The sequence below is a fragment of the Peromyscus californicus genome, unplaced genomic scaffold (genome assembly GCF_007827085.1).
Source record: "Peromyscus californicus insignis strain IS unplaced genomic scaffold, ASM782708v3 Scaffold_8__1_contigs__length_139910024, whole genome shotgun sequence".
Classification (NCBI taxonomy): Eukaryota; Metazoa; Chordata; class Mammalia; order Rodentia; family Cricetidae; genus Peromyscus; species Peromyscus californicus.
The window spans coordinates 106,279,951-106,307,476 of record NW_026294606.1 but is presented as its reverse complement, the minus strand read 5'-3'; the positions used below and the strand labels follow the sequence as shown (position 1 = coordinate 106,307,476).

Genomic DNA, 27,526 nt, shown 5'->3' with positions numbered 1-27,526 from the left:
AGGGAACCAGGCCTGGGGCCCAGAGTCAGGCTATGTAACTAGGATGCTGAGTGTGGAGCATGAGTGGACAGCTGTCTGGGGTGACTGGGATGTGGACCTTTGTCCTTCCCTTGCTGTAGCTGACCTCCCTGAGAAGGAGGAGGGACTGAGCAGGAGGGGAATGAGATACTGGACCAGCTTTGCAAATCAGCAGAGGCTTGCAGCCTCTGGGTGTCTAAGCAGGAAGGCTCCCTGGTAAGAGGACATTTCTCCCTCAAGCTCCCAGGGTAGATCCCCATCTAAGGTGGTGGCCTCATAGCATGCATGAGTCTTGATATCATATGATAGCCACATCCCCAATGGCAGAATGCATACTGAGATCTCTTGTGAGTACCAGTCATTGGTTACTCCCCAGTGATCTGGACTGTGGGCTGCAGTGTAGTAGTACAATTCTTTATAGCTTACCTCTGAGAGAGAGGGATAAAACAGGCCAGGTAGCCCTGTCCCACACGGAGGTAGACACTATTTAGTAGTTCTTTTTTTTTTTTTCCCTAAGAGACAGGGTTTCTCTGTGTAGCCCTGACTGTCCTAAAACTGAAAGGACCAAGCAGATGCCATAACAGGCTGCTCAGTCTTCTCTCAGAGACCAGGCCTCAATTTCAGTTTCCTGAGACTTGAGCAAGCAGTTTCTGGGAGGGCTATGGCATAGTCCTTGCAGTAGCTCCCTTTCTGCACATACTCTGACCACTCAAGGTTCAGTCAGTTGTTTATTGTCTGGGACCCCTCACCAACTTAGAGCTACATGCATGGGTCAATGTGAACGTACTAGGCCAGTCAGTCTCCATAGCAGCTCAAGGACAGAGCCTAGGCCACTGAGTCAGCCCCCACAGTCAGTACATGCGAGGCCAGCCAGCCTCCATGGCAGCTCAAGGACAAAGCCTGGGACTTGTCCAGGCCTGCCCAAAAATGATAACTGTAACCCCCAACCAGTAAATTCAAAGGTTACACACCCTCACCCAATCATATGATGCAAAGGCTTGTACCACCCTGCTTGCGGTTTTTCCCTTTAAGAACCCCTCACTCTGAGAGCTCAGGGCCCTCCTCCTCCACCCACTGCGTCGGAGTGTTGGACTTGTTATCAATAAACCCCTGTGTGTTTTGCATCGGATATCGACTCTGTGGTGGTCTTGCTTGGGGGTCTCAAGACATGGGCACAACAGAACTTGCTCTGTAGACCAGGCTGACTTCAAACTCAGAGATCCTCCTTCCTCTGCCTCCTGGAGTTCTGGAATTAAAGGCATGTGCCACCATCACCTACCCACCCCACCCATTCTCTGTAAGTAGTCCTTAAATTCTTCTCTATATCAGGAAACTTGCCAGCAAGTCCCCACAATGCCCTTGGTTTGCTTGGTTCACTGCCCTGACCCAAATCAAGGGATATCAAGGTCCCTGCCCTGATGGAATAGTATGTCTGTGGGAACCTCAATATTGAAGGCCTACCTCTCTGGCTTGTTCTTGGCTAAGAGGAGCAGTAACTAGACATCCAGCCTGTTGTGCCCTGGTGGCCCTCAGGTTTGAGTTCTGGACCAAGATCCTGTCCCCAGTAGATCCAGGAATTAATGGCAGCAGAAAGCTGCCACACATAATTATAGTGGCCTGTGTTGGTTAGGAGTGTAGACCTGAATGCAAGTGGGGTCAGTATAAAGTGTCCAAAGGCTCTGACACTGCTCATATGCCCCCTGTCCTGCAGATACTGTAAGTGCCACACTCACATGATCACTGCACACTGACAAGGAAATTATCCATAAGATTCTTTTTAAATACAGAATTGGAGGGTTGGAATCCAGGGACAGATTTGTGGCTTTGGCTCCCTGCAGCCTCTGGGTGCTGGAAGATAGCTTCCTGCCTTTCACAGTCCCTACAACCACCAGACCTTAAGCATCTCCCACTCTCCACCAGCATCCTCATGAGTAATTTCCTTCTCCCTTGCCCTTAAATTTCTTTCCTCCCAGCCCGTGCCCTAGAAAGAGGCAAGTATCACTCACTAGCTTTGTCTTTTTTCTTCTCATTGTATAAAAATAACAAATTGTGCTCACTTTGCCTCTTCAGTTCCCTAGAGCATTTTCTGTCTTTTAGGGATTGTAACCCTCATCATATAGACTCTGAGACTTTCCCATCCACTTACCTCTGACTAACTTGCCTTCTTGGGCATCAGTTTTCTTAGGTTGGCAAAATCCCCCTTCTTTCATACACTGCACTGGAGCTGAGCATTACGACCTTTGGGTTGAAAATGAAGTTCCAAACCATGTGCCAGGGGGACCCCCAGTCTGCCACCAGACTCCAGAGAAACCCCCAACCCCTTGCCATGCAGCCAGAGTGGGCAGAACCCACCAGGTGGTTGGGCACTATAATGATCTCTTTGTGAAGAGGAAGAATGGCCCAGCCCAGCACTAGGGCGACCTGAGTTGCAAGGAGACCCACATGGAGGCCTGGGCCTATCCCCTCCAGGCTCCAAGAAGAAAATACAGGCCCACCTGATACCTTGCAGCACAGCCACACTAATAGTGTGAGCAGCCACACTATTAGTATGGTGGTTTATGGGAGAGAAAGACAGAATGGTTCAGGTCCTGAGGACAGAGGCATATCTGAAGAGACAAGAGAGGAAGGGAGCAGACTGAGATGGTGAGGGAGCTGACCCTTGACCAGCGGCAGCACAAGGCAAAGCAAGCCCTGCACTCTGTCTGGGCAGCACAGCAGAGATGACCCTGTTGGTGAGAGCACAGGTGAGCCAGCCCTGAGAATGTGAACTTGGGAGACCTAGCCCAACCCCTCTTCTCACACATGGAGGCAAGGGCTGGGGGGAGATGCTGAGCAATATCTAAGGCAGATGGGAGAGTTGGCCCTGAGGTAACAAGAGTGGGAGAGCTGTCCCTGCTCCCCACAAGCTGTAACACTTGGGAGAGCAGGCCCTGCACTTCACAAGAGCAGCACAGCAGAGCCAATCCTGTCGGTGGAGCTGTGGGTGAGCCAGCCCAGCCCCTAAGTGGTGAGCATGGGAGAGCTGTCCCCATTTCTCATCTGTCTTGTGGCGGCATGGGCATGGGCGGGGAAATGATGCCCTCCCTCCTGCCCATCAATGCCTGAGGCAGGTGGGAGGCCCTGTGGTGGTCATAAGAATGGGAGAGCCAGCCCTGTTAGTGCAGGTGTGGGTGAGCCAGCCCCAAAGCTGTAAGCATGGGAAAGCTGTCCCCATTTCACATCTGGTGGACCAACCCTACAGCTGCCCAGGCCCAGACCCAAGGTTATAACTTGGCCGGCCTCATCATCCACCCCATCTATGATCTGCTGGAGCACATGAAGGGACCTGACCTGCAGACCCAAAGCTTCAGGATCTCCACAACACAGGGCAACAACAAGATATCCAGAAGGAGTCCTAGCTAGGGCCCAGCATCAATAGTGTAGTAGAAACCAGAGACCTCAAACCCGACCAATGACTATTTGCAATGAACACTTGCAAGTAAAGATATATGTATAAATGGGTTTATGGCATAACTCACTGTGTCACACTGCAGCTTCCATGATGAGATTTTTTTTCATGTTTTCTTAAATTTTTTCATTTATTTTACATATTAACCACAATCTCCCCTCGCTCCTCTCTTCCTGTTCCCTTCCCCCACCTCCCTTCTATCCCCTGCCACATCTACTTCCCCTCCCTTCAGAAAGGGGCAGGCCTCTCATGGGAGTCAACAAAGCATGGTATATCAAGTTGAAGCAGGACCAAGCTCCTTCCCCTGCATCACGGCTGAGTGAGGCATCCCAGATTAGGGACTAGGTTCTTAAAAAGCCAGCTTAGCCGGGCGGTGGTGGTGGCGCACGCCTGTAATCCCAGCACTCGGGAGGCAAAGACAGGTGGATCTCTGTGAGTTCGAGGCCAGCCTGGTCTACAGAGCTAGTTCAGGACAGGCTCCAAAGCTACAGAGAAACCGTGTCTCGAAAAACCAAAAAAAAAAAAAAAAAAAAAAAGCCAGCTCATGTGCCAGGGACAGGTCCTGATCCCACTTCTAGGGGCCCCACAAACAGATCAAGCTACACAACTGTCACCCACATGTGGAGGGCCTAGGTCAGTCCCACGCAGGCTCCCTAGCTGTTGGTCCCACTAGCTCAGGTCAGCAGCCATGACGAGATTTTTTTTTTAAGTTTTTCTCTCTTTTTTATTTTTTATTATTATTATTTTCCTTTTTCTCTTAAATTTTGTTCTATTTGGGGAGTATGCAGGGGTAAAGGACAGATGCAAAGGGGCAGGAAATGAATAGGATCCAGATACATGATGTAAAAAACCACATAGAACTAATTAATTAACGTTTAAAAAAGAAAATGAAGTGCCTGCATTGCCCACCCTGAACACCAGGGGGCAGGCAAGGGCAGCATTCAGCCTGGGCTCGGGCACTAAGCGCTCTTCCCCTCAGCCTGCTGTAGGGCTGGCTGCAGATGCACCTGAGCGGACTTCATTTCCGCTAATGCGCAGGGCACTTCACCAAAGGCGGGGTGCCCAGGGCACTTTTTAGACTTCTGGTAGCCTTATTTTGTAAGAGTTTTGTTGTGTAATGTTTACACACATTTGAATGCAACCATTTTAAAGTTTTAATTTGAATAACTAAGGCGTGTACCTACCCCCGCCTACGTATCGTGTTTCTCTCTCTTCAAAAAGTCCCCCCACGCCCCTTTATGTTAATCATTTCCCTGAACTCTGCTCCCTGGCAACCACCTCACCATTTTCCATTGTTGCAAGTTTGCCTTGTCCATCGTAATGCAAAAAGAGTCATTTGTGCCGGGCTCTGTCCTCTAATGCTTTTGAGATTTAGGGAGCAGCTCACTCCTTTTATTGCAGAGTGGATTCCATGTATGTTCGCTCCACACTCTACCCTCTCACCAACTCATATGCATCTGAGTGGACGGGGGCAGGGATTATTAATGACTTTGTGTAGGCAAAATGTAATACTCCATCTCTTTGAGATAAACTGAGAGTGGACCTGCCGAGCCATATAACGTGTGTTCATTCAACTTTTTAAAAAATTGCCCAACTGTCTTCCAAGACTCTTTTAATCCCCTGCCGGCTGCTCCATGTCCTCTCTCAGCCTACCAAGTGTTAAGATTGCAAGTGTGTACCACACCATGTCTCATGGTTTCATGGTTTTAAATCTGATTATGATGGATGGGCATGCAGTGGTGTCTCATTGCAGATGTTTCCCTGAATCATCTTCTCTATACCCCACTTCTGTAGATGTACACACATACACACATTCACACACACAGAGTTGCACACACACATGCACACACCACAGAAATGCCCCCAAAAGTTGTCTTTATTCCACTTGTTTACTCTGGTCTTGGACATTGGTGATACAGGGTCTCTGAAAGATGGTGCAGTGTACGGCAGAGCTATGGCATGTGGTAGCTCAGGATTAAGAAGAAGTACTGGACTGTTCAGTTAACATAAAGAAACTAGCCATACAGTGGTGGTGCACGCCTTTAATCCCAGCACTCGAGAGGCAGAGGCAGGCGGATCTCTGTGAGTTCAAGGCCAGCCTGGTCTACAGAGCGAGTTCCAGGACAGCCAAGGCTCCACAGAGAAAATCTGTCTTGAAAAAAAAAAGGCAGGAGCCGGGCGGTGGTGGCGCACGCCTTTAATCCCAGCACTCGGGAGGCAGAGCCAGGCGGATCTCTGTGAGTTCGAGGCCAGCCTGGTCTCCAAAGCGAGTTCCAGGAAAGGCGCAAAGCTACACAGAGAAACCCTGTCTCGAAAAACCCAAAAAAAAAAAAAAAAAAGGCAGGAAGGCAGGCAGGAAAAGAAAGAAAGAAAGAAAGAAAGAAAGAAAGAAAGAAAGAAAGAAAGAAAGAAAGAAAGAAAGAGAGAGAGAGAGAGAGGGAGGGAGGGAGGGAGGGAGGGAGGGAGGGAGGGAGGGAGGGAGGGAGGAAGGAAGGAAGGAAGGAAGGAAGGAAGGAAGGAAGGAAGGAAAGAAGGGAGAAAGAAACTAGTTCTCTGACCCTGAGCTGACAGGGCTGGGACCTGTCAGCCCCCACAGCCCGATTGTTTATTAGGTCAGGGACTTAAGAGCAGAGTGTGAATTGGTCAGGCAGGGCTGAAACCTTGATTTGAACCAGAGCATGTTAAAGAAGAGATAGTAACTTGACAACAGGCCACGCTGAACAGTAGAGTCAAGGAGAAGCAGTGAGCACTGTGTGCTGACTCCTCGGGTCAGGGTAAGTGCTAAATATGCCTATGAAGCTACTGAGAAGGGACCCAGACAGCACTGGACTCAACACCTGCAAAGCTCGGATGCAGAGGCCATGGCCAGTTTTCAGGGGGCATTACAGGCTGTTTAGGATTGAGCCCCACGTCACTTCCTCAAGGAACTCAGGCTCCTGGGCACAGCCTGGGTTACTTATAATCCTCACAGCCTTCTAAAAGTAGGAAGTGAAATTTTAAAGATTTGCCAAGTAAGGTAAGTGGCCTTGAACTGGATTTCAACTATGGAGTGAGGGACCTTGGAAAGTGCTGGTTTCCAATGCATTTCAAATGAAAAAGAGCCGTAACTAAGTAGGAGTGTGCTGTGCTGAATCTCAGACCATGAACTGTAAAGAGTGGGGAACCATTAGTGAGGTCCTAGGCAGCTATGAGTCCTGAAAACAAGGTGGTATTTTCCTTAATAAGATGAAAGGCTCACTCAGCGTAAACATACGTACATGCCTTTGTTCAAACAATTCCCTTTACCGACCAAAGGTCACTTCTGTTTCTCCACCTGTGGACATCCTAACTGTTCACCCTGCTAGACTTTCAGCTTCTGCTTCCACCTTCCACCTTCCTGTCGGCTGCTCCAGTCACAGTTTTCTGCTCCCTCATCTTCACCCCCAACACCTCTACTGGACTTGTGCCTGCTAGCACAGTGATTATAGTGACTCCTGCAGGAGTGTGGAGTGTTCCTGGCATCTTGGGGAAGTTTCAGAGGCAGGGTTTCTCTGCTCCACACTCCTGCAGGATCCTCCTTTCCCAGCCTCATCTGATCTTGCTGATTAGGTGAAAGGAAACTTCTAGAGGAGACTAGAAGGAGAGAAAGGAGAGACACAACAGAAGATGATTTTCACTTTGCTGTAAAGAAGAGAGAAAACGGAACAAAGAGCAGTTTGGGTAGTGTAATATCATTTTGTTCATTTGTGGTGCTAGGGATTGACTGAGGCCTCACATGTGCGAGGCAGGCATTCTACCACAGAGCTGCATCCCCAAATCTGTGCAGGATACTTCTTAGATGAGGGTGAGTTTGCAGCTGTTGGGAAAAATAAAGTAGAAGCCGGAGGTGCAGAAGAGCTAGCCTAAGGAAGGTGGGTAGGAGACTTGGGGCTGGTGTCCATGCACGAATTTCAGATGTAGCAAGGATGAGGCAAAGAAGATGGCATACAGTGTAAGAAATTCTGTAGTTTACTGGCAATGCCTCTGCTTATTTGACCTTGAGCAAACGTGCCTCTAAACTTCCTGCTTAAACAAAACATGGAGGAGCATACCTGTACAGCACTCAGGATGTGAAAGGAAGAAGAGCATGGGTCTGAGGCCAGCCTGGGCTAATTGTGAGACCTTGTATTAAAAAAATCCATCTAGGGCACTAAAGAGAAAGCATAGTGGTTAAGAGCACTGGCTGCTCTTCCGAACGACCTGGATTTGATTGGCAGCACCCATACGGTAACGTACAACCCTCTTTTACTCCAGTTCCAGGGGGTCCAACGCCTTTTTCTGGCCTCTGAGGACACTGTACATACCTGGTACACAGATATGCATGCAGGAAAACATCCATACACATAAAATAAAATAAATATTTTTTTAAAAAACATACACACATACATACCTATATATTCTCTTTAGAATAATAGAAAAGATGCCTTGTGGACATGTCAGAAATCATGAATGACGCCCCTCCTATAATAACAGTCAAGAGACTATTAGTTCTTTGTTAAAGGCTGGGCTGGGATTCCTTCTACAAACTCATTGAACATGATCTCCTCAGGATTCCAATATCCTGGGGACACACCCAGCAGCTACAGTCATGGCCCAAGCAGGCTCAGGCCATACACCCTCAGCAGACCTTCATGGTGGACATATGGCACTGGGACTATGCATATTCAGAATGCCAATAAGGGAGGGGTCTTGATAGCTTGGTAGCTTTTCAAAGAGTGAAGCCAGGCAGAATTTTGCTGCAGGCTCAGAGTTCCTTTGGGGTTCTCTCAATAGAGTAATGCCTAAATGGAGCCAAAATGGCTACCTGGGGACCCTATAAAGGTAGAGAAAAGAGCAAAATGCCACCTAGGCTTAAAAAGTTGTAAACCCCAACACATAAGCCTATAAAAAGTACCAACATATACCAGGAAAGCAGTGGACCTTGGAGCCATGCCTCATCACAGTGTACAGGGGCTGGGCTTAGAGAAGTCTTGGTGCTTCTGGGTTTCAGTCTTGCTTGGAATGATTCCTCTTTTCCACTTGCCTAGTCCTCCTTCTGGGAATAGGAATTCAACTTGAGCCTTATTACAGGAAACTCAGAGTCTAGCTGACCTGGAATTCAGCTACTGCAATTCTAAGAGTGCAGCATCATGCCAGGCTGGAGCTGGTGTTTGAACACCAGAGGACGCCCTATCATCAGGCCTCTCAGAAGACACTCCTTATTCTGCTCTGGGAGCAGCCAGAGCACACCTAACTCCAGAGCTGGCCGCCAACCAATTAGGGCGGGCCAAGTTAATTTTTACAAGATAAAAGGTGCTATAAAAGGTAAATCCTCTCTTGCTTTTCACAGCTTCTTCTACTGTCAGTTATGAGAAATATGGGGACAATGGCACAAGCTGGGTCCAGTGTCCTAGTCTGGGTGGCCTGTCTACTCCTGGCATTTCCTGCCACCGGCACTGGTAAGACAAACTCCCTGAACCTGTGAAGTGGGGCTTCTGGCTCGGTAGGAAACCTGAGGAAGGAGGGGACGACAGTGAGGCAGGGACCAGTAAGAGTGAGCAGCCCTCTCAGGGAAGGGGTCCAGTAGAGAAGAATGCAGGCACTATGGATCCTTCTGAGCAGGGGTCTTAGTATCTGTATGATCCATGAGGAGATGAGGGGTTGTGATGGTGATGGTATTTATTTATTTTCTAGGGGCTGAACCCAAGGCCTTAACATACTAGGCAAGCTCTACCACTGAGCTATAGCCCCAGTCTTATCCTTATGTTTTAAAGAGACACAAGACTTATTTTAATCAGTCCTGGTAAGACAACCAAGAGTGTCATATAGGAAGCTTACTCACAGTTCCCTGAAAAACGGAGGTACGAGTCACCCCGTGAGGCCATACAGGGAAGCCACCAGAAGACAGAACAAGTAAGGGGAAACTGGGGGAGACTTCCTTCTTGTTTTCACAAGTGGGCAAGAGTAAGCAACACAGGCCAAGCGGACTTAAAGCAACCAGGCTCCAGATGTCACGGCATCTGGACACAGAAAGTAACAAGGCTGACTATCATACCGTGGTTAGCATGTGAGTAACCTGAGGTTTCAGTGGGCAGCAGGTCTGATTAAGCCTAGAGGTTGCGACACAAGGTGAAAAAGAGGAAGTCAGGGACAACGGCAGAGACGGGAGCCATGTGCTAACACACACTTGTAATCCTAGCACGGAGCGGTAGAGGCAGGAGGATCAGGAGTTAAAAGCTAGCCACTGTGTAGCAAATTCAAGGCCAGAATGAACTTTCTCAAAAACAAACGAATAGTAATCATGAAGACAACCCCTTGCGGGAGAGCTCAACCATGATACTGCATGGAGAGTACTCAGAATAGAACTCCACAAAATAGACACTGGAGAAACAAATGTTCCCTCATTCTAAAAGTCCAGCCTTCATCCATCCCCTCGTGGAGGCTGTAGACTCACCCAGTGACCCCTCTCTCCCGATCTCAGGACCCAAAGTCCCTCTGCCTGAAGTGGATACCCCCCTGGGTCGTGTGAGAGGCCGGCAGGTGGGTGTGAAGGGTACAGACCACCTGGTGAATGTCTTCCTGGGCATTCCGTTTGCTCAGGCACCAGTAGGCCCTCTGCGGTTCTCAGCCCCACTCCCACCACAGCCCTGGGAAGGTGTGAGGGATGCCAGCACCAATCCCCCAATGTGAGTACCCCTGCAGGAGGTGGGCTAGAGGGCAGGGTGGCGGCAACAGCTGGACACCAGGGTGTGTGAAGCTGACAGCTGGCCCTGGGATCCCCTTTGGCTGCAGGTGCCTGCAGGATGTAGAGAGAATGAGCAACAGCAGATTCACCCTCAACGAAAAGCTTCAGATCTACTCTATTTCTGAGGACTGCCTGATCCTCAACATCTACAGCCCCACTGAAGCCACTGCAGGGGCCAGACTGCCGGTATACAGTCCAGAGGACCCCCCCACATCCAGCTCGACCATGCCATCTGCCCCTCTATACCCCCTTTTCCTAAACACCCCAAAAGTCCTTAGAATACCCTAGGCAGCTAGGTGGGTGACTGGAGTCCCAGAAGCTGGAGTCACTGATTCATAGCCATTTCTACAGGTCATGGTATGGATCCATGGGGGCTCTCTGGTAGTTGGTTCTGCCACCTCCCATGATGGATCAGCCCTGGCTGCCTATGGGAATGTTGTAGTAGTCACTGTCCAGTACCGCCTTGGGATCTTTGGCTTCCTCAGGTAAGATAGCCAGCCTGGAAGAGGACATTGTAGCCCTGAGGAAGGCCTTCTCATAAGAATCTAAGGGTGGAGGGATAGAGGAGGGTGTTCAGCCAGTAAAGTTTGCTTGCCATACAAACAAAGACATGAATTGGAGTCCCCAACATCCATATAAAAGCTAGGTATGACGGCATATGTCTGTAATCTCAGCACTAACTACTCAAATAGAGATCCTTTTTCAAAAACTAAGAAGCAAAGCAGTTAAGCAAGATGCCTAATGTTGATGTTTGGCCTCCATGTGTGTACACTTAACAGGAGTTCATATGTGCATGCACCACACACACACACACACACACACACACACACACACACACACACACACACACACACAAGAGGAGGGGACAGAGAGGGAGAGAGAGAGGGAAAGAATATCCCAGGGCTCCATGATGGGAAGGGGCCCAATCAAAGCCAGATCTGAACATTGAACTTGGGTAAAGGGTGGAGTTAAGAGCCTTAGCAGGGAATGGGGACAAAGAGCAACAAACTCTATTTTCCATCTGAGAGCCAGCTCTGACTGACTGCATTGCTACATCTGCCCACACCATATACTGGGAAAAACAGGTGCCGGTGGTGACTCATAGCCAAGGCAAGATCAGGGAGCAGAGGAGTGCCCAATGCCCTGGTGAATGATTTCAAAGCAAATTTGCAGAGTGCAAGAAAAAATAATTACATCTTGGGAACTATGTTGTGCTAATCACTGCTTTGCCCTGCCCCTAGCACCGGGGACAAGCACATGCCGGGCAACCGTGGCCTCCTAGATGTGGTAGCTGCTCTACGCTGGGTGCAGGGAAACATAGCCCCCTTTGGGGGTGATCCCAACTGTGTCACTATCTTCGGTAACTCTGCTGGTGGCATTATCGTCTCGTCCCTGGTGAGTTATCACAGAGAAGTAGCAACTGTGGCCAGGTCTGAGAGGGCGTCTGTGGCCCCAGACCTCCTAGCTCTTCTGACTGCTGACATCATCTGTTCTCTCTGCTGTTCCCAGGTCCTGTCTCCAATGTCTGCGGGGCTCTTCCACAGAGCCATATCCCAGAGTGGGGTTATCAACAGCAAGATACTGAAGGAGATGAACCCATGGCCTGAAGCTCAGGTCTGCCTTTCCTTCACTCTCTTATACTAAGTGTTGTGCCTCAAAACCTACTCTGTGCTAACCTGTAGGTCAGGTTTGGAGAGGAAGGAGTAACCACTAAGGAGTCACCAATAGGCTTGGAGGCGATGACTAATGCAGTCCAGGAGGTAGACTGTCAGACATAGCTTTCTGGAGAAGGCCACCCCTGAGCAGGTTATCTCCGGTCTTTCCCTGGGGGCATTTTTAGGGATCTCTCCTTTCCCCAAGGATCCTCTGGGAGCCTTCCATTCCCAGCCACACTGTTGTCTGTGAGATTTGTCCCCTTGTAAGGAGTAACCAGAAGAAGCCACCAAGAACTTCCCTAATAGGAACTGTGCATGTAAAAACTTCGGGCATAAGACAACGTGATGGGTCATAGAAGCAGGAAGCCATCAGGTAGGGGCCAGGGCAAGTAGAATGTACTGAAGAAGTGGAGGGTAGTACAGAGACCTGAAAGACCATGCCTGAGAGTTTGGGCAGGATGCAAAAGGCTAGAAGAGGCAGGGAAACAAATCTAAGCCACATGGAGTGGAAGGTGGAATGGAGAGAGCAATCTGGAGGTCCAAGGCCAGGGAGACGGTGAAGGCAGAGTCTAGGCAAGCTCTGGAGACACTGATGGGGTGAGTAATGAGAGGCTGGACCTATCGTTAGTTCAGCTGGTCCTAGGCCCTGGCTGTGATGATGGAGTAAGCAATAACACTGGGTTTGAGGGATTATTCAGGAACCTCAGCAGGACACATTGCTCCTTGTCTGCCCAAGAGCAGCAGCATACCCCTAACCTCACTACAGAGGGGAGAGATTTTCTTACCACAAATTTCAGACCTCTGCTGTCCCTCTGGATGCCATCCCTCCAACCTCCCAGCCCTGCTCCAAACTCAGCACCCCTTCCATTCCCTGCCAGACATGTTCATGCATGTCCTTATTGGTACCAAAAACTATTACTAAACTAGAAAAGGACACAGTCTCAGACAGATGAAGGGTACACAGGAACAGGGATCAGCCCCCATAAGCTGGTAGCAGGTCTCTTGGGCTAGCCTTGGATCCAGACAGTGACATCACAGCTCAGTACAAAGAGGAATGCTCGAGAGGTGAAGGGTGTGTGTCTGAGAGGCAACATTCTTCTGTCTGTCCTCAGACCTTTGCCAGCTCCTTGGCCTGCAGCGCCGTATCCTCGGCTGAGCTGGTGCAGTGTCTGCTGCAGAAGGAAGGAAGGGACCTTAACAAGCAGGTATGTCACCTCTTGGGGGATGATGACAGACAGTGGCCAGAGGGGTCCTGTCCAGTTCCTGCGGAATCAGTAGGCTGGGTCCTGACAGTCGGCCTCCTGACTTGCTTTTCTTGCAGAAAAATGTGAACATTTCCTACATAATCAACGACTCCTTCTTCCCAAGAAGCCCGGAGAAGCTCCTAACAGAGAAGCAATTCCCCACTGTGCCCTACCTCCTGGGATTCAACAACCATGAGTTTGGCTGGCTCATACTCAAGGTGAGTGTCCTCTGGCACCTGTGCTCATCAAGGCCCTGCCCGGACAGTCTTCTCCACATTGTCACCACAGCAGTCATGCTCCAAGCATCCAGGCACTCTCATTTGGTAAGTGAGAAAGCTGAGGGTGAAGGCCACTCAGCTTCATTTCACCAAGCAAATGCTCCCTGTGTTGAAGACCCAGCTTTTGCAAAGTGGTCTTCTGGGAAGTGCTAACCTACAGAGCATTCTTGATGGTGGCTGGCTGATATATGCTGTTCTGAGCAATGGGGGAGTGTGAGAGACTGGCCTGAGAGACTGACTGACGAAGACTCCCAGGTTTCCAACAGCACTCAGCCGCTGGGGACATGATGGGTCAGGTGCCTTCTAATCCAGTCTGTGTACACAGTACCCATAAGAGCGGCTCCACCATGCTGTACTCCTGGGCACCTGGCTTCATCCCGCCATTTTCACTTGTCTACTCGTCTTCACAGAAACTTTTCTCTCTCTCCAATGATGCTGAAGACCAAACACAGGTTTTCCCACATGCTAGCCAAGTACTCTGCCCCTGAACCTACCCCTTAAGCCATCAATTGTTTGCGGTGGATGAAACCTCTCACAACGGAAGAGTCCATCGTGTCTCTTCACTTTGTGGTTTGAGCAGCTACTAGTATGGGCCACACCAGCTCACAGTGTAGTGCTCTGTTCAACTGACGCCATGCTGTCAAAAAAGAAACAAAAGGCTTCTTGTCTTGACATCCTCCACTGAAAATCAATCCACCACAAAAATTGGCTTCTCTGTGCCAGGGCCTGGACATACATGAACTCAGTCCCACAAGGATCCTAGGAGGCAGATCACTGACATTTTGTTCACAGATTAGAAAACGGAGGCACAAGAAGTTCAAGTAACTTCATGAACCTAGTAAGTGGTAGACCTGGTATTTGAACTCAAAAAGTCAGATGTCAGGTGCTATTAAAACTAGATCATCTAAGTCAGATGGATTACAGATCACTGTAATCCACACAAGTGGCAGAGGTAGGAGTGTCTCAAGTCTGAGACCAACCTGGGCTATATCATGAGCTCTTATCTCAAAAACAAAATCACCTGTAAGATATAGAGCCAACATTTGATTTTATTGCCTGGGGTCTTTGTTTGCTTGTTTCTTGTTTTGAGGCAGGGTCTCATCATGTAGTTCAGCTCTCCTAAACTCACTATGTGACCACCTGCCTCAGCCTCTCAAGTGCCAGGATTAGACATGGGCCAACATACCAGGTAATGTGATGTTTTTAACTAGTGCCCATGAGGTTCTGAGGTGAACCATGGGGGACCCTAGCTCCATCCCCAGCACACCCATAGAAAAGCCAGGCATGGCACTGGATGCCCATAATCCCAGTGCTGGGAAGGTAGAGGCAGGGGGATCCTGCAGCTCACTGCTCAGCCAGTCTAGCCAACCTGACCAACTCCAGGTTCTGTAAGAGACTCTGACTCATAAAATAAGGTGGAAAGACCCAGCACTCGGGAGGCAGAGCCAGGCGGATCTCTGTGAGTTCGAGGCCAGCCTGGGCTACCAAGTGAGTCCCAGGAAAGGCGCAAAACTACACAGAGAAACCCTGTCTCGAAAAACCAAAAAAAAAAAAAAAATAAGGTGGAAAGAGATTGAGAAAAACAACCAGCATCAACTTATGACCTGCGCGCGCGTGCGCGCGCGCACACACACACACGTACACAAACATGCTACGTGTGCACACAGACACACACATGTTCACACAAACACACACACATGCACACACACATATTCATACACACACATACATGTATACACAAATACATACATGTGCACACAAACACACATATGTGCACGCAAATACATGTACACAGAGATACAAAAGAAGAAAAATATTAAATAAATATTCTCCTCCCTGATGATACCGCCATGAGCCTCTGACAGACGTATGCAATGCCACTGTCCTAGGCACCTCCATTCTTAGCAATCAGAATTTTCTCAGTTATGTTTGTGTGCTTCTGGCTTTGACTACCCATGGCTCTATCATGAGTTTGTAAATGCTGGCCTAGGAATGCCCTCTTGCTCAGGCCTGAGGATGGAGGACAGCTATTGAGCTGTACTGAGAGAACCTTGATGTCTGTCCCCACAGGTCTGGAATATCCTGGATAAGCTGGAACATTTGAGCCAGGAGGAACTTCTGGAGATTTCAAGGCCCTTCTTGGCCCTTATGGTAAGGTAAAAAGGAGGGAGGGGCTGCTGGGCACTTCATACAGCACTCTCTGATCCACTCCCAAAGCCCAGTTGATGAGTCTTAATTCCATTAAAATTAGAGACCAGGCAGGAGTGGTAACCCTGGACCATCATCCCAGCATTCAGGAAGTTGAGGCAGAAAAATTACAGAAAATTTAAGGCCACCCAAAGGGTTGCAAAGTGAGTTCTAGGCTAGCCTGGACTACAGAGTGAGACTTTGTCTAAAAAAACATTAGTTTGAGATAGTATGGTTCTCGAAGGTTGTCCCCATGGAGACCACCCCTTCAGGAGCACACCCTACATACCCAGGACTGTGTCATGCTCAGCATACAGCTAGGCATCCATCTTCTTTGGTTCCCATGGCAGCTCTGTGAAGCAGAAACTGTCAGTACCCCTGTTGCACAGATAAGAAAAGTGACCCCAGAGCACAAATGTTAAGATCTCATTGTCAGGTATGGAGCTAGAGGGACCTGGGATCAGACAGATCCTAGCCCTGGTCACTTGTCCAGTTCTCCCAGTCCCTCTGAGCCCACAGCTCCACTTCTAATGGAGAGGATGCTTCCTGTTCACCTGAGCTCTCCTAGGGAGAGTGGGCACTGCACGTGAAGAGCTGACTAGATACCCAGGCAGCACTTATGTGTGCTCTCTTCTTTGGAAACCCCAGAGCCCTCTCCTTCATACGGCCTCATTGCTGCCTTCTGGAATTATGAGGCGCCCCCATTTACTGCTTATTCCCGGTTAGCTTCTACCTAGCATCTGCTCCCAGACCACACTCGGTGCTGCAGACCTCACATAGGCTTCCAAAGAATTTTACCAGACGCTGACTTTCAGAGTAGTCCAGACTCCTGATGTCGGGCTGACAGTGGCCGCAGGGCTAACACTTAACTCTACACTTGAGCTTATCCTACCCAGACACAATCTATTAATAAAACACCCAGGGAGGCAGGGGGTGGATAGCTGTCCCCTGGAGCATGAGCCCCAGGATGTGAAAGGACCTACAGTAGAGGATGTGACCATCTGTAGGAAGTTGGCCAAAGCTGTGGAACCTGAACAGGCCTGAGCCTGACCTCTCACTCCAGGATATGCCCCCTGAGATTGTGTCCACCGTCATAGATGAATACCTAGACAATGGCTCAGACGGACCAGCTACAAGGTATGCCTTCCAGGAACTGCTAGGCGATATCGTGTTCGTCATTCCTACCTTGAACTTCTCAAGACACCTCCAAGGTAAGCCAGCCCTTGCCACCTGCCCTGACTTCCCTGCACCATCACAGGCGATGATGTAGCTGCTGATAGGTACAGAGTCCCCTCATGCCCTGCATCCCACACCTGCTGCCACCTCCAAGCCCTTTTTCTTTGAGATGCAGCATCACAGAAGTGGGTGGTACCTCTGGCAGAGTACTTTGCAGATGAAACAGAGGTTCAGAGAGCTAAAGCGACTTACCAAAGGTCACCCAGCAGGGCTCATCACTAAGTCTTTCTTGGGGGAATCATTCACTTGGTGAGAAACTTGGTTCTCTTCAAGTACTTCTCCTGGGAGAAGTCTTGCTTCCCCCGACCCTGGCACAGTCCTATAACAGCCCCGATTCTTAACCTTGTGACTTCAGGCAAGATTTAGAGGTTTTCTCTGGACTTCACTTTCACCACATGTCAAGGGAGAATATAGTGGAGGTTAACCTAAAGCAGTGGTTCTCAGCTTTCCTAAAGTTTTGCCCCTTTAACACAGTTCCTCATGTTATGATGACCCCCAACCACAAAATTATTTCGGTGCTACTTCTTAACTGTAATTTTGTTACTGTTATGAATTGTAATGCAAATATCCGATATGCAGGATATCTGATATGTGACCCCCAAAGGGTTTCGAACTACAGGTTAAGAACCGCTGATCTAGCCAGGCGGTGGTGGCGCACGCCTTTAATCCCAGCACTCGGGAGGCAGAGCCAGGCGGATCTCTGTGAGTTCGAGGCCAGCCTGGGCTACCAAGTGAGTTCCAGGAAAAGGCGCAAAGCTACACAGAGAAACCCTGTCTCGAAAAACCAAAAAAAAAAAAAAAAAAAAAAGAACCGCTGATCTAGCCGGGCGGTGGTGGCGCACGCCTTTAATCCCAGCACTCGGGAGGCAGAGCCAGGCGGATCTCTGTGAGTTCGAGGCCAGCCTGGGCTACCAAGTGAGTTCCAGGAAAAGGCACAAAGCTACACAGAGAAACCCTGTCTCGAAAAAACCAAGAAAAAAAAAAAAGAACCGCTGATCTAAAGGTTATCCTGAGTGTGGAACAAATGATACAGCTCACAGAGGTCTCAGTCAGGCAGGATGTGCTGACTTCCATTTCAGCACTTAGGAAGAGGAGACAGTAGGATCAGGGGTTCAAGGTCATCTTTGGCTACATAGTAAGTCAGAGGAGAGTTGAGGAATGCTCGCTGTCTACCTCTGGTCTGCACCATTATGATGATGATGATGATGATGATGATGATGATGATGATGATGACTGATGTCATTGCAAGCTTGTGCTGCCAGATGCCCTGATTTAACTGTGGGCACCTAACATGAATCCTGCCATCTCTGTAGATGCCGGGTGCCCTGTCTTCTTGTACGAGTTCCAGCATACACCCAGTTCTTTTGCAAAGTTCAAGCCAGCCTGGGTGAAGGCTGACCATGGGTCCGAGAGTCCCTTCATTTTTGGAGGTCCTTTCCTCACAGATGAGAGCAACCTCCTGGGTAAGGACAGACAAACATTCAATCCCTAGGCTACAATGCCCCAAGGTGGTCTTTTGGGAACAGAGGTTTCAGTTTGTACCAGGGACCTTTGGACATAGTCCAAGCCTCACCTGACCCTGATCCAGATCTGTCCCTCCTACCAGCCTTCCCAGAGGCCACAGAGGAAGAGAAGCAGCTAAGCCTGACCATGATGGCCCAATGGACCCAGTTTGCATACACAGGGTGAGTAGGAGGTAGCACATGCCAGACTTGGGGCCTCATATCTGCCCCTACCCAGGGCATAGGATCAACCCTTGGTTCTCACTTGTTCCTCTCACCCAGGAACCCCAATGGCAAGGGGTTGCCTTCTTGGCCCCAGTTAAACCAATTAGAACAATACTTGGAGATTGGCCTAAAACCACGGACTGGGGTGAACCTAAAGAAGAACCGGCTACAGTTCTGGTCGGAGACACTGCCCAGAAAAATCCAAGAGTGGCACCAACAGCAGAAGACCAGGAAATCTCCGGAGGAACTCTGAGGCCAGAACCTACCTGGACCTTCCTGACTGGGGCCAACACAAAGAGTAGTGGAGTCCCAGCAGGATAGCCTCTTTCTGTTTCTAGAAACTTTAACCTGGACCAGGCTGATGTGAGCACATGTTCCTTAAAGCATCAGCCACTGCAAGACAGGTGCGTGCACTATCGAAATGTCACCACACTGGTTTCTGCCCCTGGACCCTTGCATAAGCTCCTGCTTCCCCCTGGGGTGTCTTGAATCCTTGCTCTATGGCAAGATCCAGCACATTACTCAAGCTCTTCAGAGGATCTGTTCTCCTGGGAAACCTCCTCTGCCTTCTCTAGGCTATGTGTGCCCATTAGAACCCAGTCTACCATGAGGTCACATCGTCCGTGTCTGCGTCATTGTCCCTCCCACAGAAAGTCTCTGGAAATAGAAGTAGATCACCTCACTCTGTTACCCACGACAAGATTAGGCAGGACCTGGAGGCAGGGAGTGTTTCATAAATGAATGACAGACAGAATCTATGATCCTGGATTCTAGATTTGAACCCAGACCCTTCAGGCACCAAAATCATGCTCCATCCCCCACAGATGTCCACCCTGACCAGGAAGGTGACCTCCAAAGTCAGAGCTCTGTTGAAGTGGAAGTCTTGGGGCACAGGGGGCCCTAGTTTCAAACAAACCTAGCACCTAGAGGTCTCCAACCAGGACCTAGTCTCCTTCTCTCTACTCACTGCCCTTTGCTTCTGCACAAGGCAGAACAGAACCCAGCAAGGTCACCCTCACCAGATACAGTCTTTAGCTTCAGGACCTGGTCTGCAAGCTTATAGACAAAGGGCAGGAGCTCTTCCCTTGCCTCCCAGCAGCAGAGGACAATCACAACAATCTGCCTGCACCTCATGGGACCCACCAGGACACAGCAGTGAAGGTCAAGACAAAGGGTCTGAACCAGTACAGCGGTCAGCACAACCCTAGAGTGCCCACTCAGGCCACAGGTTTTTAGAGTAGGATATTTATGTTCTTTTTCAGAATCAGTGTATCATTCCCTTAAAACATCTGGATTTTGAGACTGGGGAGGGGGTACCCCAGTGATAGAGCATCTGCTAAGTGTGCAAGAGGAACTATTCAATGCCCAGCACACACTCAAAACAAATCTAGATTTTGATCCACTTCCCAGTGTCTTGCCTTGTCCCCACTATCCCATCCTATGAGCTCTGGTACCACAAAGAGCTTCTCTGTCAGACTGTATCATGGCTGCTAATGGTTCCATGGAAAGCATTTGTAACTGGGGCAGTTATGCTCTGGGAAGTCCCTTTGAGCAAGGAGAGATACAAAGCGGATGGGCTCTGAGCCTTTTCACCACCATCCCCATTCAAAAGCTCCCCATGACTTTCTGTTCTTCTTAGGGTGGGTTCGAGGTCTTCCTATGTCATTAAAGTTTTGCTGTTCTCAACTCCTCCCACCAAAGAAGTTTGTCCCCATAAGCTGACAGAGAGCCTGACAGCTATGAAGAGGGACCCAGTGTATGTTTCCGATGACACAAGAGCTGTGAGAAATAGGCATGCCTGACTTGGGGACAGGGAAGGAGGGCCATCTAAGCCAAGACCTGAAAGATAAGCAGAGGTTACTCAAATGGGCAGGCCAAAGTATGAACAGGAGACATGAGGAGCAAGGGGCAAGGGGGATCCATGGCAGAAGGCACAATAAGAGCAAGGGCCAAGAGCAGTGGTTCTCGACCTTCCTAATCCTTTAATACACTTTAATATAATTTAATACAGTTCCTCATGTTGTGGTGACCCCCAACCATAATATTATTTTTGTTGCTACTTCATAACTGTAATTTTGCTACAGTTATGAATCATAATGTAAATATCTGCTATGCAGGATATCTGATATCCGACCCCTGTGAAAGGGTTGTTCAACTCCCAAAAGGGTCATGACTCACAGGTTGAGAACCACTGGCCAAGAAGAAGACACAGATGAGGAAATACTGCTCTCTATGGACAGACAGACATTAGATTATCAGGGGGCCTTCACTGTGATCATATCTTGGACTTAAGAGCAAGATGACCCCGGAAAGATTCTAACCAGGAGTGATATGAACAGATGTGCTATGCAGAAGAGAGGATGGGACAGTAGGGTTGAGAAGAGAAAGCAAGGAGGAGCCAGTGCATTTTCCAAGGTGGAAACCGCTGGTAGGCTCCTTTGTTTTGTTGAGATAAGGCCTCACTTTGTAGCCCAGGTTGGCCTGAAACTCACTGTGTAGCCCAAGCAGGCCCCAAACTCACAACAAACCTCCTGTCTCAGCTTTTCAGGAGCAGGGATTACAGGTGTGCACCACCACACCAACTTTCTGGTGGGCTCTTGACTGACAGTCATCAGACATGATGACTAATGGGATGCAGAGGTAAGGGGAAGAAAGACTCTCTGGGAGCAGTATTCGAAAAGGAGCTCAAGGAGCAGAGGGTCTGATGTGTGATGGCTTCTTCCCCCTGGCCTGAGGGTATACCACACCCACTTTGGTGCTGCCATCTCCAGAGGTTCCTGGAGAGAGTGAATGAGCTAGCTGGTAAGGCCACAGTCCCTGCCTGGTGACAGCTTCTCTCCACTCAGGGAGGAATAATAATGCTGGAAGGTTCCCTGAGATTCTACGCCTCTTGTCTTTCCATTTTCTTTTCCTGGGCCACTACCCCTGAGATTCACTGAGGATCCCTCCCTTGCTGACGAGGGTGTGGGAGCCCATTTTCAGGTTCCTCATGGCTTTACCCAGCAGGTCCTCATAGAGAGGATGATTAGGACCACAGGCCTGAGTGCAGGTGTCTGAGATGGTCCTTTATTTTCTGTCTGTTTATCTCCACAATCTAAATCCTTCTATCTAATATTTCCTGCTGCTCGAACTCAAGAACACTCTGGGGAACTGTGGGGTTGGTGGGTAAACGCCTCGCACCGGGGTGTCCTAGCAAACAGACGTCCTTGTTCCGGGGACTCAGCAGTCATGTAAAACTGAGGCTACAATAGAAGAAGGCACAGCTTCAGATGAGGAGACAGTTGGATTATGGAGCCTCAAATGGAAAGAAGGCAGAAAATGCTATGTGTTAGTGTGGACACCAGGAGGCACTGCAGGACAGCACGCCTCACCAGACAAAGGGCTAGACAAGTCCAAGTTTAGTTCCACCCACTCTCAGGCTCAGATACATGCACTGACTGATAGGCTGTTCAGTATGAGTCTACCGTTTACTGGATGTGTATCTTAGGGCAAGTTTCATTTTGCCTTATTTTGGGTTTTGTTTTTTGTTTTCGCGGGGGGGGGGGGAGGTTTGGTGGGGTTTGTTTGGTTTGGTTTGGGGTTTGAGTTTGGGTTTTTTGGGGTTTTTTTGTTTTTTGAGACAGGGTTTCTCTGTGTGACCCTGGCTGTACTGGAACTTGCTCTGTAGACCAGGCTAACCTCAAAATCAAGAGATCCACCTACTCTGCTTCCTGAGTGCTGGGATTAAAGGAGTTCACCACCACTGCCCGGCTGGTTTTGGGTTTTGTTTGAGGTTTTTGCGATGCAGGTAAACAAGACCTTTACTTAGTACTTAGGCAAGTTCTTTGTAGTCTTTGTCCCTCAATTGTCCCATGAGCATTTGAAAGATGATTGACCATAAAGTGCCTAGATGGCTGGGTAGCACCCAGCAAAAGTTCAACAAATGTCCCCTGGCCTAGGCATGGGCGCACATTCCAGACACCTCATCACTGCTTAAAGATTAGTGAACTGGGGCTGTTAGAAGTGTCACAATTTTAGCATGAGTAGCATGGGCATCTTCTACCTGAAAATAACCTGGAACTTATAGAAGCCCAGAAGATTCATGGGATGATGCTCTGAATGGCTCTAAGTGGAGAATGATTATTCTGTGGGAGCCCCAGCCCTTCTTGGGGGTCTTGGGGTCACTGTGGTCCAAGCTCCTTCCCTAATCTGACTGTAGCCCCCACCCACCCACCTTGGGATTTTAACCTGCTACTTACCACCTCTACACGTGTTCCTGGCCCGACTTATCTAGTCCCTAAAACCACTTCAAGGACAAAAAGAGGCTCTGCGGGGGACATTAGTCCTGCTTCTTGGCAATAACACCAATCTCCTCTCCCTTCTCCCTGCTGGAGCTCACAGGCCTCCCTTCCTACCAGCCCTGGCTCTTGGGCCTTGGGTTATCCTTGCCCTTTGGGTCTTCTACTCAAGTGGTATTGGCCCCTCATGAGGCCCTGAGCTGACCCCCCCTTGATCCTGATGGCATTGCCCAGGGCCCCAGGGCACAAAGAAGTAGTTAGCATAGTTAATAAGAGCCCACGCTCACTAACACTTGTCCTCTGTACAGAGGAATAAAAACTGAGAACCACAGAAGAGCAATGCCTTTCTTACAGCCACATACAGTGAGGACAGAGACAGGGTTTTTGTTTGGAGGCTTGCTGGCCTCTGTCTCCACAATGTACCCTCCTAAAGTAGATTCTATTGATACTGGAGTTTGGGGAGTCTAACTTAGGTGGGACTCTGTGACTGTAAGAAGCAGCAAGCCAGCAAGGGAGTCCCAGAGAGAGGTTTTGTTTTTTGTTTTTTTGTTTTGTTTTGTTTTGTTTTGTTTTTTTTACAAAATGATGACCTCAGGTAGTGGCATTACAGATGACCTAGAAGCTGGCATTACAGGCCTTGTGTCACCATGCTTTTAGTTTTTCTTGTTTTGTTTTGTTTTTATTGAGGTCTTGTTATGTAGCCTAGACTGGCCTCAAACTCTTAATATCCCTTAATCCCCTCTCAAGGACCGGGATTTAAGGAGTGTAACACCATGTCTGGCTATTACACTACCTTCTATAATGGCAACTTTCTTCTTCAAACAATCAAATAGCCACAATCATGGAGAAAACACATACATCCACTTCTAGCATCTCATGTGCCCCGGACAGTCCTGCCCACCTACTGCCCAGTGACTTGTGGAATCTTTACAACAATCATCGGAATTAGCCACTGCTGGCTTTATTTTGCAGGTTTGACCATTGAGTCTCAGAAAGGTTCTCTGAACACATGGACAGTGAGTAGCTAAGTGAGCTTGGAGTCCCCATCTGTCAGACTCCAAGGACAATGTCCCTTCCACATCATTGCCTGCTTTCCCTTTGTTCAGCCAAGACACTGAAAACTCTATGTCAGGGGTTGTGAATGTAGCTCAGTTGGTAGACTCCTTGCCTAGCATGCACAAAGCCCTGGGTTCACTCTCCAGCACTTCATAAAACCTGGCATGTTTATGATTCTAGCACTCAGGAAGTAGACATAGGAGAACCAGAAGTTCAAGCTCATATTCAGTTACATATTGATCTCAAGACCAGCCTAGACTGCATGAGACCCTATTTCAAAGAAAGGAAGGGAGGGAGGGAGGGAGAGAGGGAAGGAGGAAGGAAGGAAGGAAGGAAGGAAGGAAGGAAGGAAGGAAGGAAGGAAAGAAAGAAAGAAAGAAAGAAAGAAAGAAAGAAAGAAAGAAAGAAAGAAAGAAAGAAAGAAAGAAAGAAAGAAAGAAAGAAAGAAAGAAAGAAAGAAAGAAAGAAAAGAAGAGAAAAAGGAGAAGGCAAGACAAGACAAGGCAAACAAAACTCTAAGCCAGTGTGGTGGCACATGCCCCTTATCCCAGCACTCTAAAGTGGAGAAAGGATGCTAGCCCCAGGCTACATAGCAAGACCTTGTCTCAAAATAAGTAAAGAAAGAGAGAATCAAGAGACTCAGGAATTGTTGATATTTACCCTGAGACAATGATGCACTAGAGTCAGCTGCTGCCTGACGACCTGCTCACCATCCCCTGGGCTCCATGTGTGCACTGGATGAGGCCATATGTTTCCCAGACATGTCACCGATGTTCCTGGTCTGACACAACTGCCTTCCATATGGGCCAGGTAAAAGGTTATTACTTCCCTGGGGATAGGCAGCAAGAGTAGAGCCAGCTGTTGGCAGGTCGGGTCCTAGAGGCCCACACAACACTGGAACCTACACAGCTGGGTGGGGGAGTTTACGTGTGGCTGGTCCACCAGGAACCTAGCAGGTGATCTCATTTCCTCGCTCGCCTTTTCTCGCCACTCCCTTCCCCGGTCTACCCCAAGCTTGGCCTATGTTTTGAGTGACATACTCCAGGGTGCTTGGTACATGTTGGCAAGCTAATTCTATTCAGAGGCTTGGTAGCAGCAGTAGAAACTTCTGCAACCTGAATTCCAGCATCGTATTGATGTGAACACTGCCCACAAGGGGCTAACAGAATGAGTTGACGGCCGGCAGAAAGCAGGCCCAAGCCTTGTTTTTTGTTTTGGTTTGGTTTGGTCGTCTCTAGAAATGTTGGGGGTTGAGCTTAGGGCTCACATTTGCTAGTGAAGCATTTTACACTAAAACTATATCCGCCCCCCCCCCAACTTTTTTTTCTTTTCAGTTTTTATTTGGAGATAGGATCTTGCTAAGTTGTCAAGGATAGGCCTTGAACTTGCTTGCAATCCTCCTGTTTCTGCTGTCCTCCGTTTCCAATTACAGACAAGCACCACCACAACCTAGGCTCTCAACCCTCTTTTACTTAAAAAAAAAAATTTTAATTACATTTTAAAATGTATTGGGGAGGGGCCAGCAATGCATATGTGGCAGGACATGTTTGTGGAGGTCGGAAACAGCCTGGAGGGGTCATTCTCTCATTTCACTATGTGGGTCCCAGGGGGTCGAATTCAAGTCATCAAACTTGGCGACAGTCACCTTCTTCCTTTTTTATTTTGAGACAGAGTCTCACTAAACAGCCCAGGTTGGCCCTTGAGCTTGTAATTCCCCTGCCTTAATCTCTTAAATAGCTCACATTACAGGCCTGAGCCACCAGCCCAGAATATTTTGATGTGCGCTTTTCATGGCTGAGCTGATCTTATGCAATCTACAGTTTCAACATCTGCCTGTTGAAGTTATTGAACCACATCGGCCTTTTCTCTTGTGTATTTGCGAATTCAGAATTTCAGGCTCAACCAACTGTGAATGGAATATGTTCTAAAACACAAACGTAACAAATCAAAACTTAAAAAAAATAAAAACGTCTGTTCTACACAGGCACAGACTTTTTTTCCTTGTCATTATTCCCTAAGCAATTAGTCCCCTAACCATTTACATAGCATTTACATTGCGCCAGCTCTCATAAGTAATCCGTGAGTGGTACATTTGAATCTGAGAATTACGATGCCCGCGTTAGTCTCAGCAAGGAGCTGTCAGGAGGATCTCAAATTGAAGATCTACCTGGACTGCACAGTGAGTTTGAGTTCAGACTGAACAACTTGAACATTCCTGTCTCAGAATACAAATAAGGTGCTGGGGACACGGGGCGGGCTATAGCTCAATGGTAGAGGGGTGTTCGCATCAATGGTATATGCAAGGCCATAGGGTCAACCCTAGAACTGCAAAAGAAGAAAAATAAGTATATTTGAGGGTGCATGTGGGTTATGTGCAAATACTACCCTGTTTTATGTAAGAGACTTGGGCATCCTGGGATTTTGATATCTTGCAGGTGGGGTGAGTTCCTGGAACCCATCCCTCAAAGATGCTACAGAAATATTTTTGCTTTAGACGACAACGTAGACAATGTGCCTTATGGTATTGAACGTGCTTTACTTGGTCCAAATTTACTTGGTGCTATAATCCTAGCACTCAAGAGGCTGAGACAGGAGGATAGAGACCACATCTCACAAAAGTAAAATCAACACTTAATTCTTACTACAATCTTGGAATCTTAGTACTGTTCTTTTTTTTAAGATTTATTTTTATTTTATATGCATTGGGGTCTTGCCTGCATGTCTGTGTGTGTGAGGGTGCCAGATCCCCTGCAACTGGAGTTACAGACAATTGTGAACTCCATGTGGGTGCTGGGAATTGAACCAGGGTCCTCTGGAAGAGCGGTCAGTGCTCCTAACTACTGGGCATCTCCCCAGCCCCTTAGTACTATTCTTATGTGGATTTTGCAGATAAAGAAAAAGTGGTTCAGAGAATCTGGTGATTTACCCAAGGTCACACAGTGACAGAGCTAGGGTTTAAACCCAGGCAGCCTAGCTAGGATTCAGCGCAGTAAGCTGGCTGATGCTGCAGAAGCTGATGAAACACGTTACTACCACCCCTGGAGCACGTGCTTTCTGTCGTTCTCTCGTCTCCTCTCCCTGCTTCCTTTCTGGGAACGTGGGAGTGAGGCTGTTGTCAACAAGGCTTTAAGAGACTCAATCTGTCAACAAGTTTTTGTGTATTTTGGATGGTCTCTCTGATCAAATTTCTCAGTCAAAGGACACAGGCCATATCCAGGTTCTTGCTCCATGTTGTCTCACTTGAGGAGACATTGTGTCATTTCCACGCTTGCTGTCAGATGAGACATCTACTTAGCCAATAGCAAGGGTGTGGTAGAGAAGAGATGCTTCCACAGCTTCTGAGACCCCAAGTTATGGTAGACATGCCACAATCAGCACATAGGACTTTCTAGAAAATTGCCTGGGAGCATGGGCGTGATTCCCAGGCCCCTGGGCCATCCAAGGATTGTGTGGGGAGGAGTTGGGAGACTGTTTCTGGAAGTGTGCCTTGCTATGAATCCTCACCCCACTTCTTCCCTGCAAGCCCATGGCAGTCATTCATGTGTGTGTGTATGTGTATGTGTGTGTGTGTGTGTGTGTGTGTGTGTGTGTATGTGTGTGTGTACATACGTGTGCATGTGTACGTGAGTATGTGTGAGTCTGTGCCATGGTGTACGTT

General features: G+C 48.6%; 1 protein-coding gene across 3 annotated transcripts; it reads left to right on the top strand.

The window, feature by feature from the left end:
- Positions 1-8,831: 8,831 nt before the first annotated feature.
- Ces3 (carboxylesterase 3) lies at positions 8,832-18,788 on the top strand. 3 transcript variants are annotated; one of them, XM_052728924.1, is made up of 13 exons: positions 8,832-8,922; positions 9,945-10,149; positions 10,256-10,394; positions 10,560-10,693; positions 11,450-11,603; positions 11,718-11,822; positions 12,976-13,068; positions 13,185-13,325; positions 15,456-15,536; positions 16,636-16,783; positions 18,122-18,271; positions 18,415-18,493; positions 18,593-18,788. In XM_052728924.1, the coding sequence occupies exons 1-13, from the start codon at positions 8,832-8,834 to the stop codon at positions 18,786-18,788; spliced, it is 1,716 nt and encodes a 571-aa protein (XP_052584884.1). The 3 variants fall into 3 exon arrangements, with proteins under 3 accessions (XP_052584884.1, XP_052584885.1, XP_052584886.1); XM_052728925.1 differs by lacking the exon at positions 13,185-13,325; XM_052728926.1 differs by lacking the exon at positions 18,122-18,271.
- The last annotated feature ends 8,738 nt before the right edge of the window (positions 18,789-27,526 follow it).

Coding starts and splice junctions, on each gene's coding strand:
- Ces3 (XM_052728924.1), top strand. CDS start 8,832: ATGAGAAATATGGGGACAATGGCACAAGCTGGGTCCAGTGTCCTAGTC. Junction 10,395..10,559: donor CTGCAGGGGCCAGACTGCCG/GTATACAGTCCA, acceptor CCATTTCTACAG/GTCATGGTATGGATCCATGG. Junction 15,537..16,635: donor GGCCCTTCTTGGCCCTTATG/GTAAGGTAAAAA, acceptor CTCTCACTCCAG/GATATGCCCCCTGAGATTGT.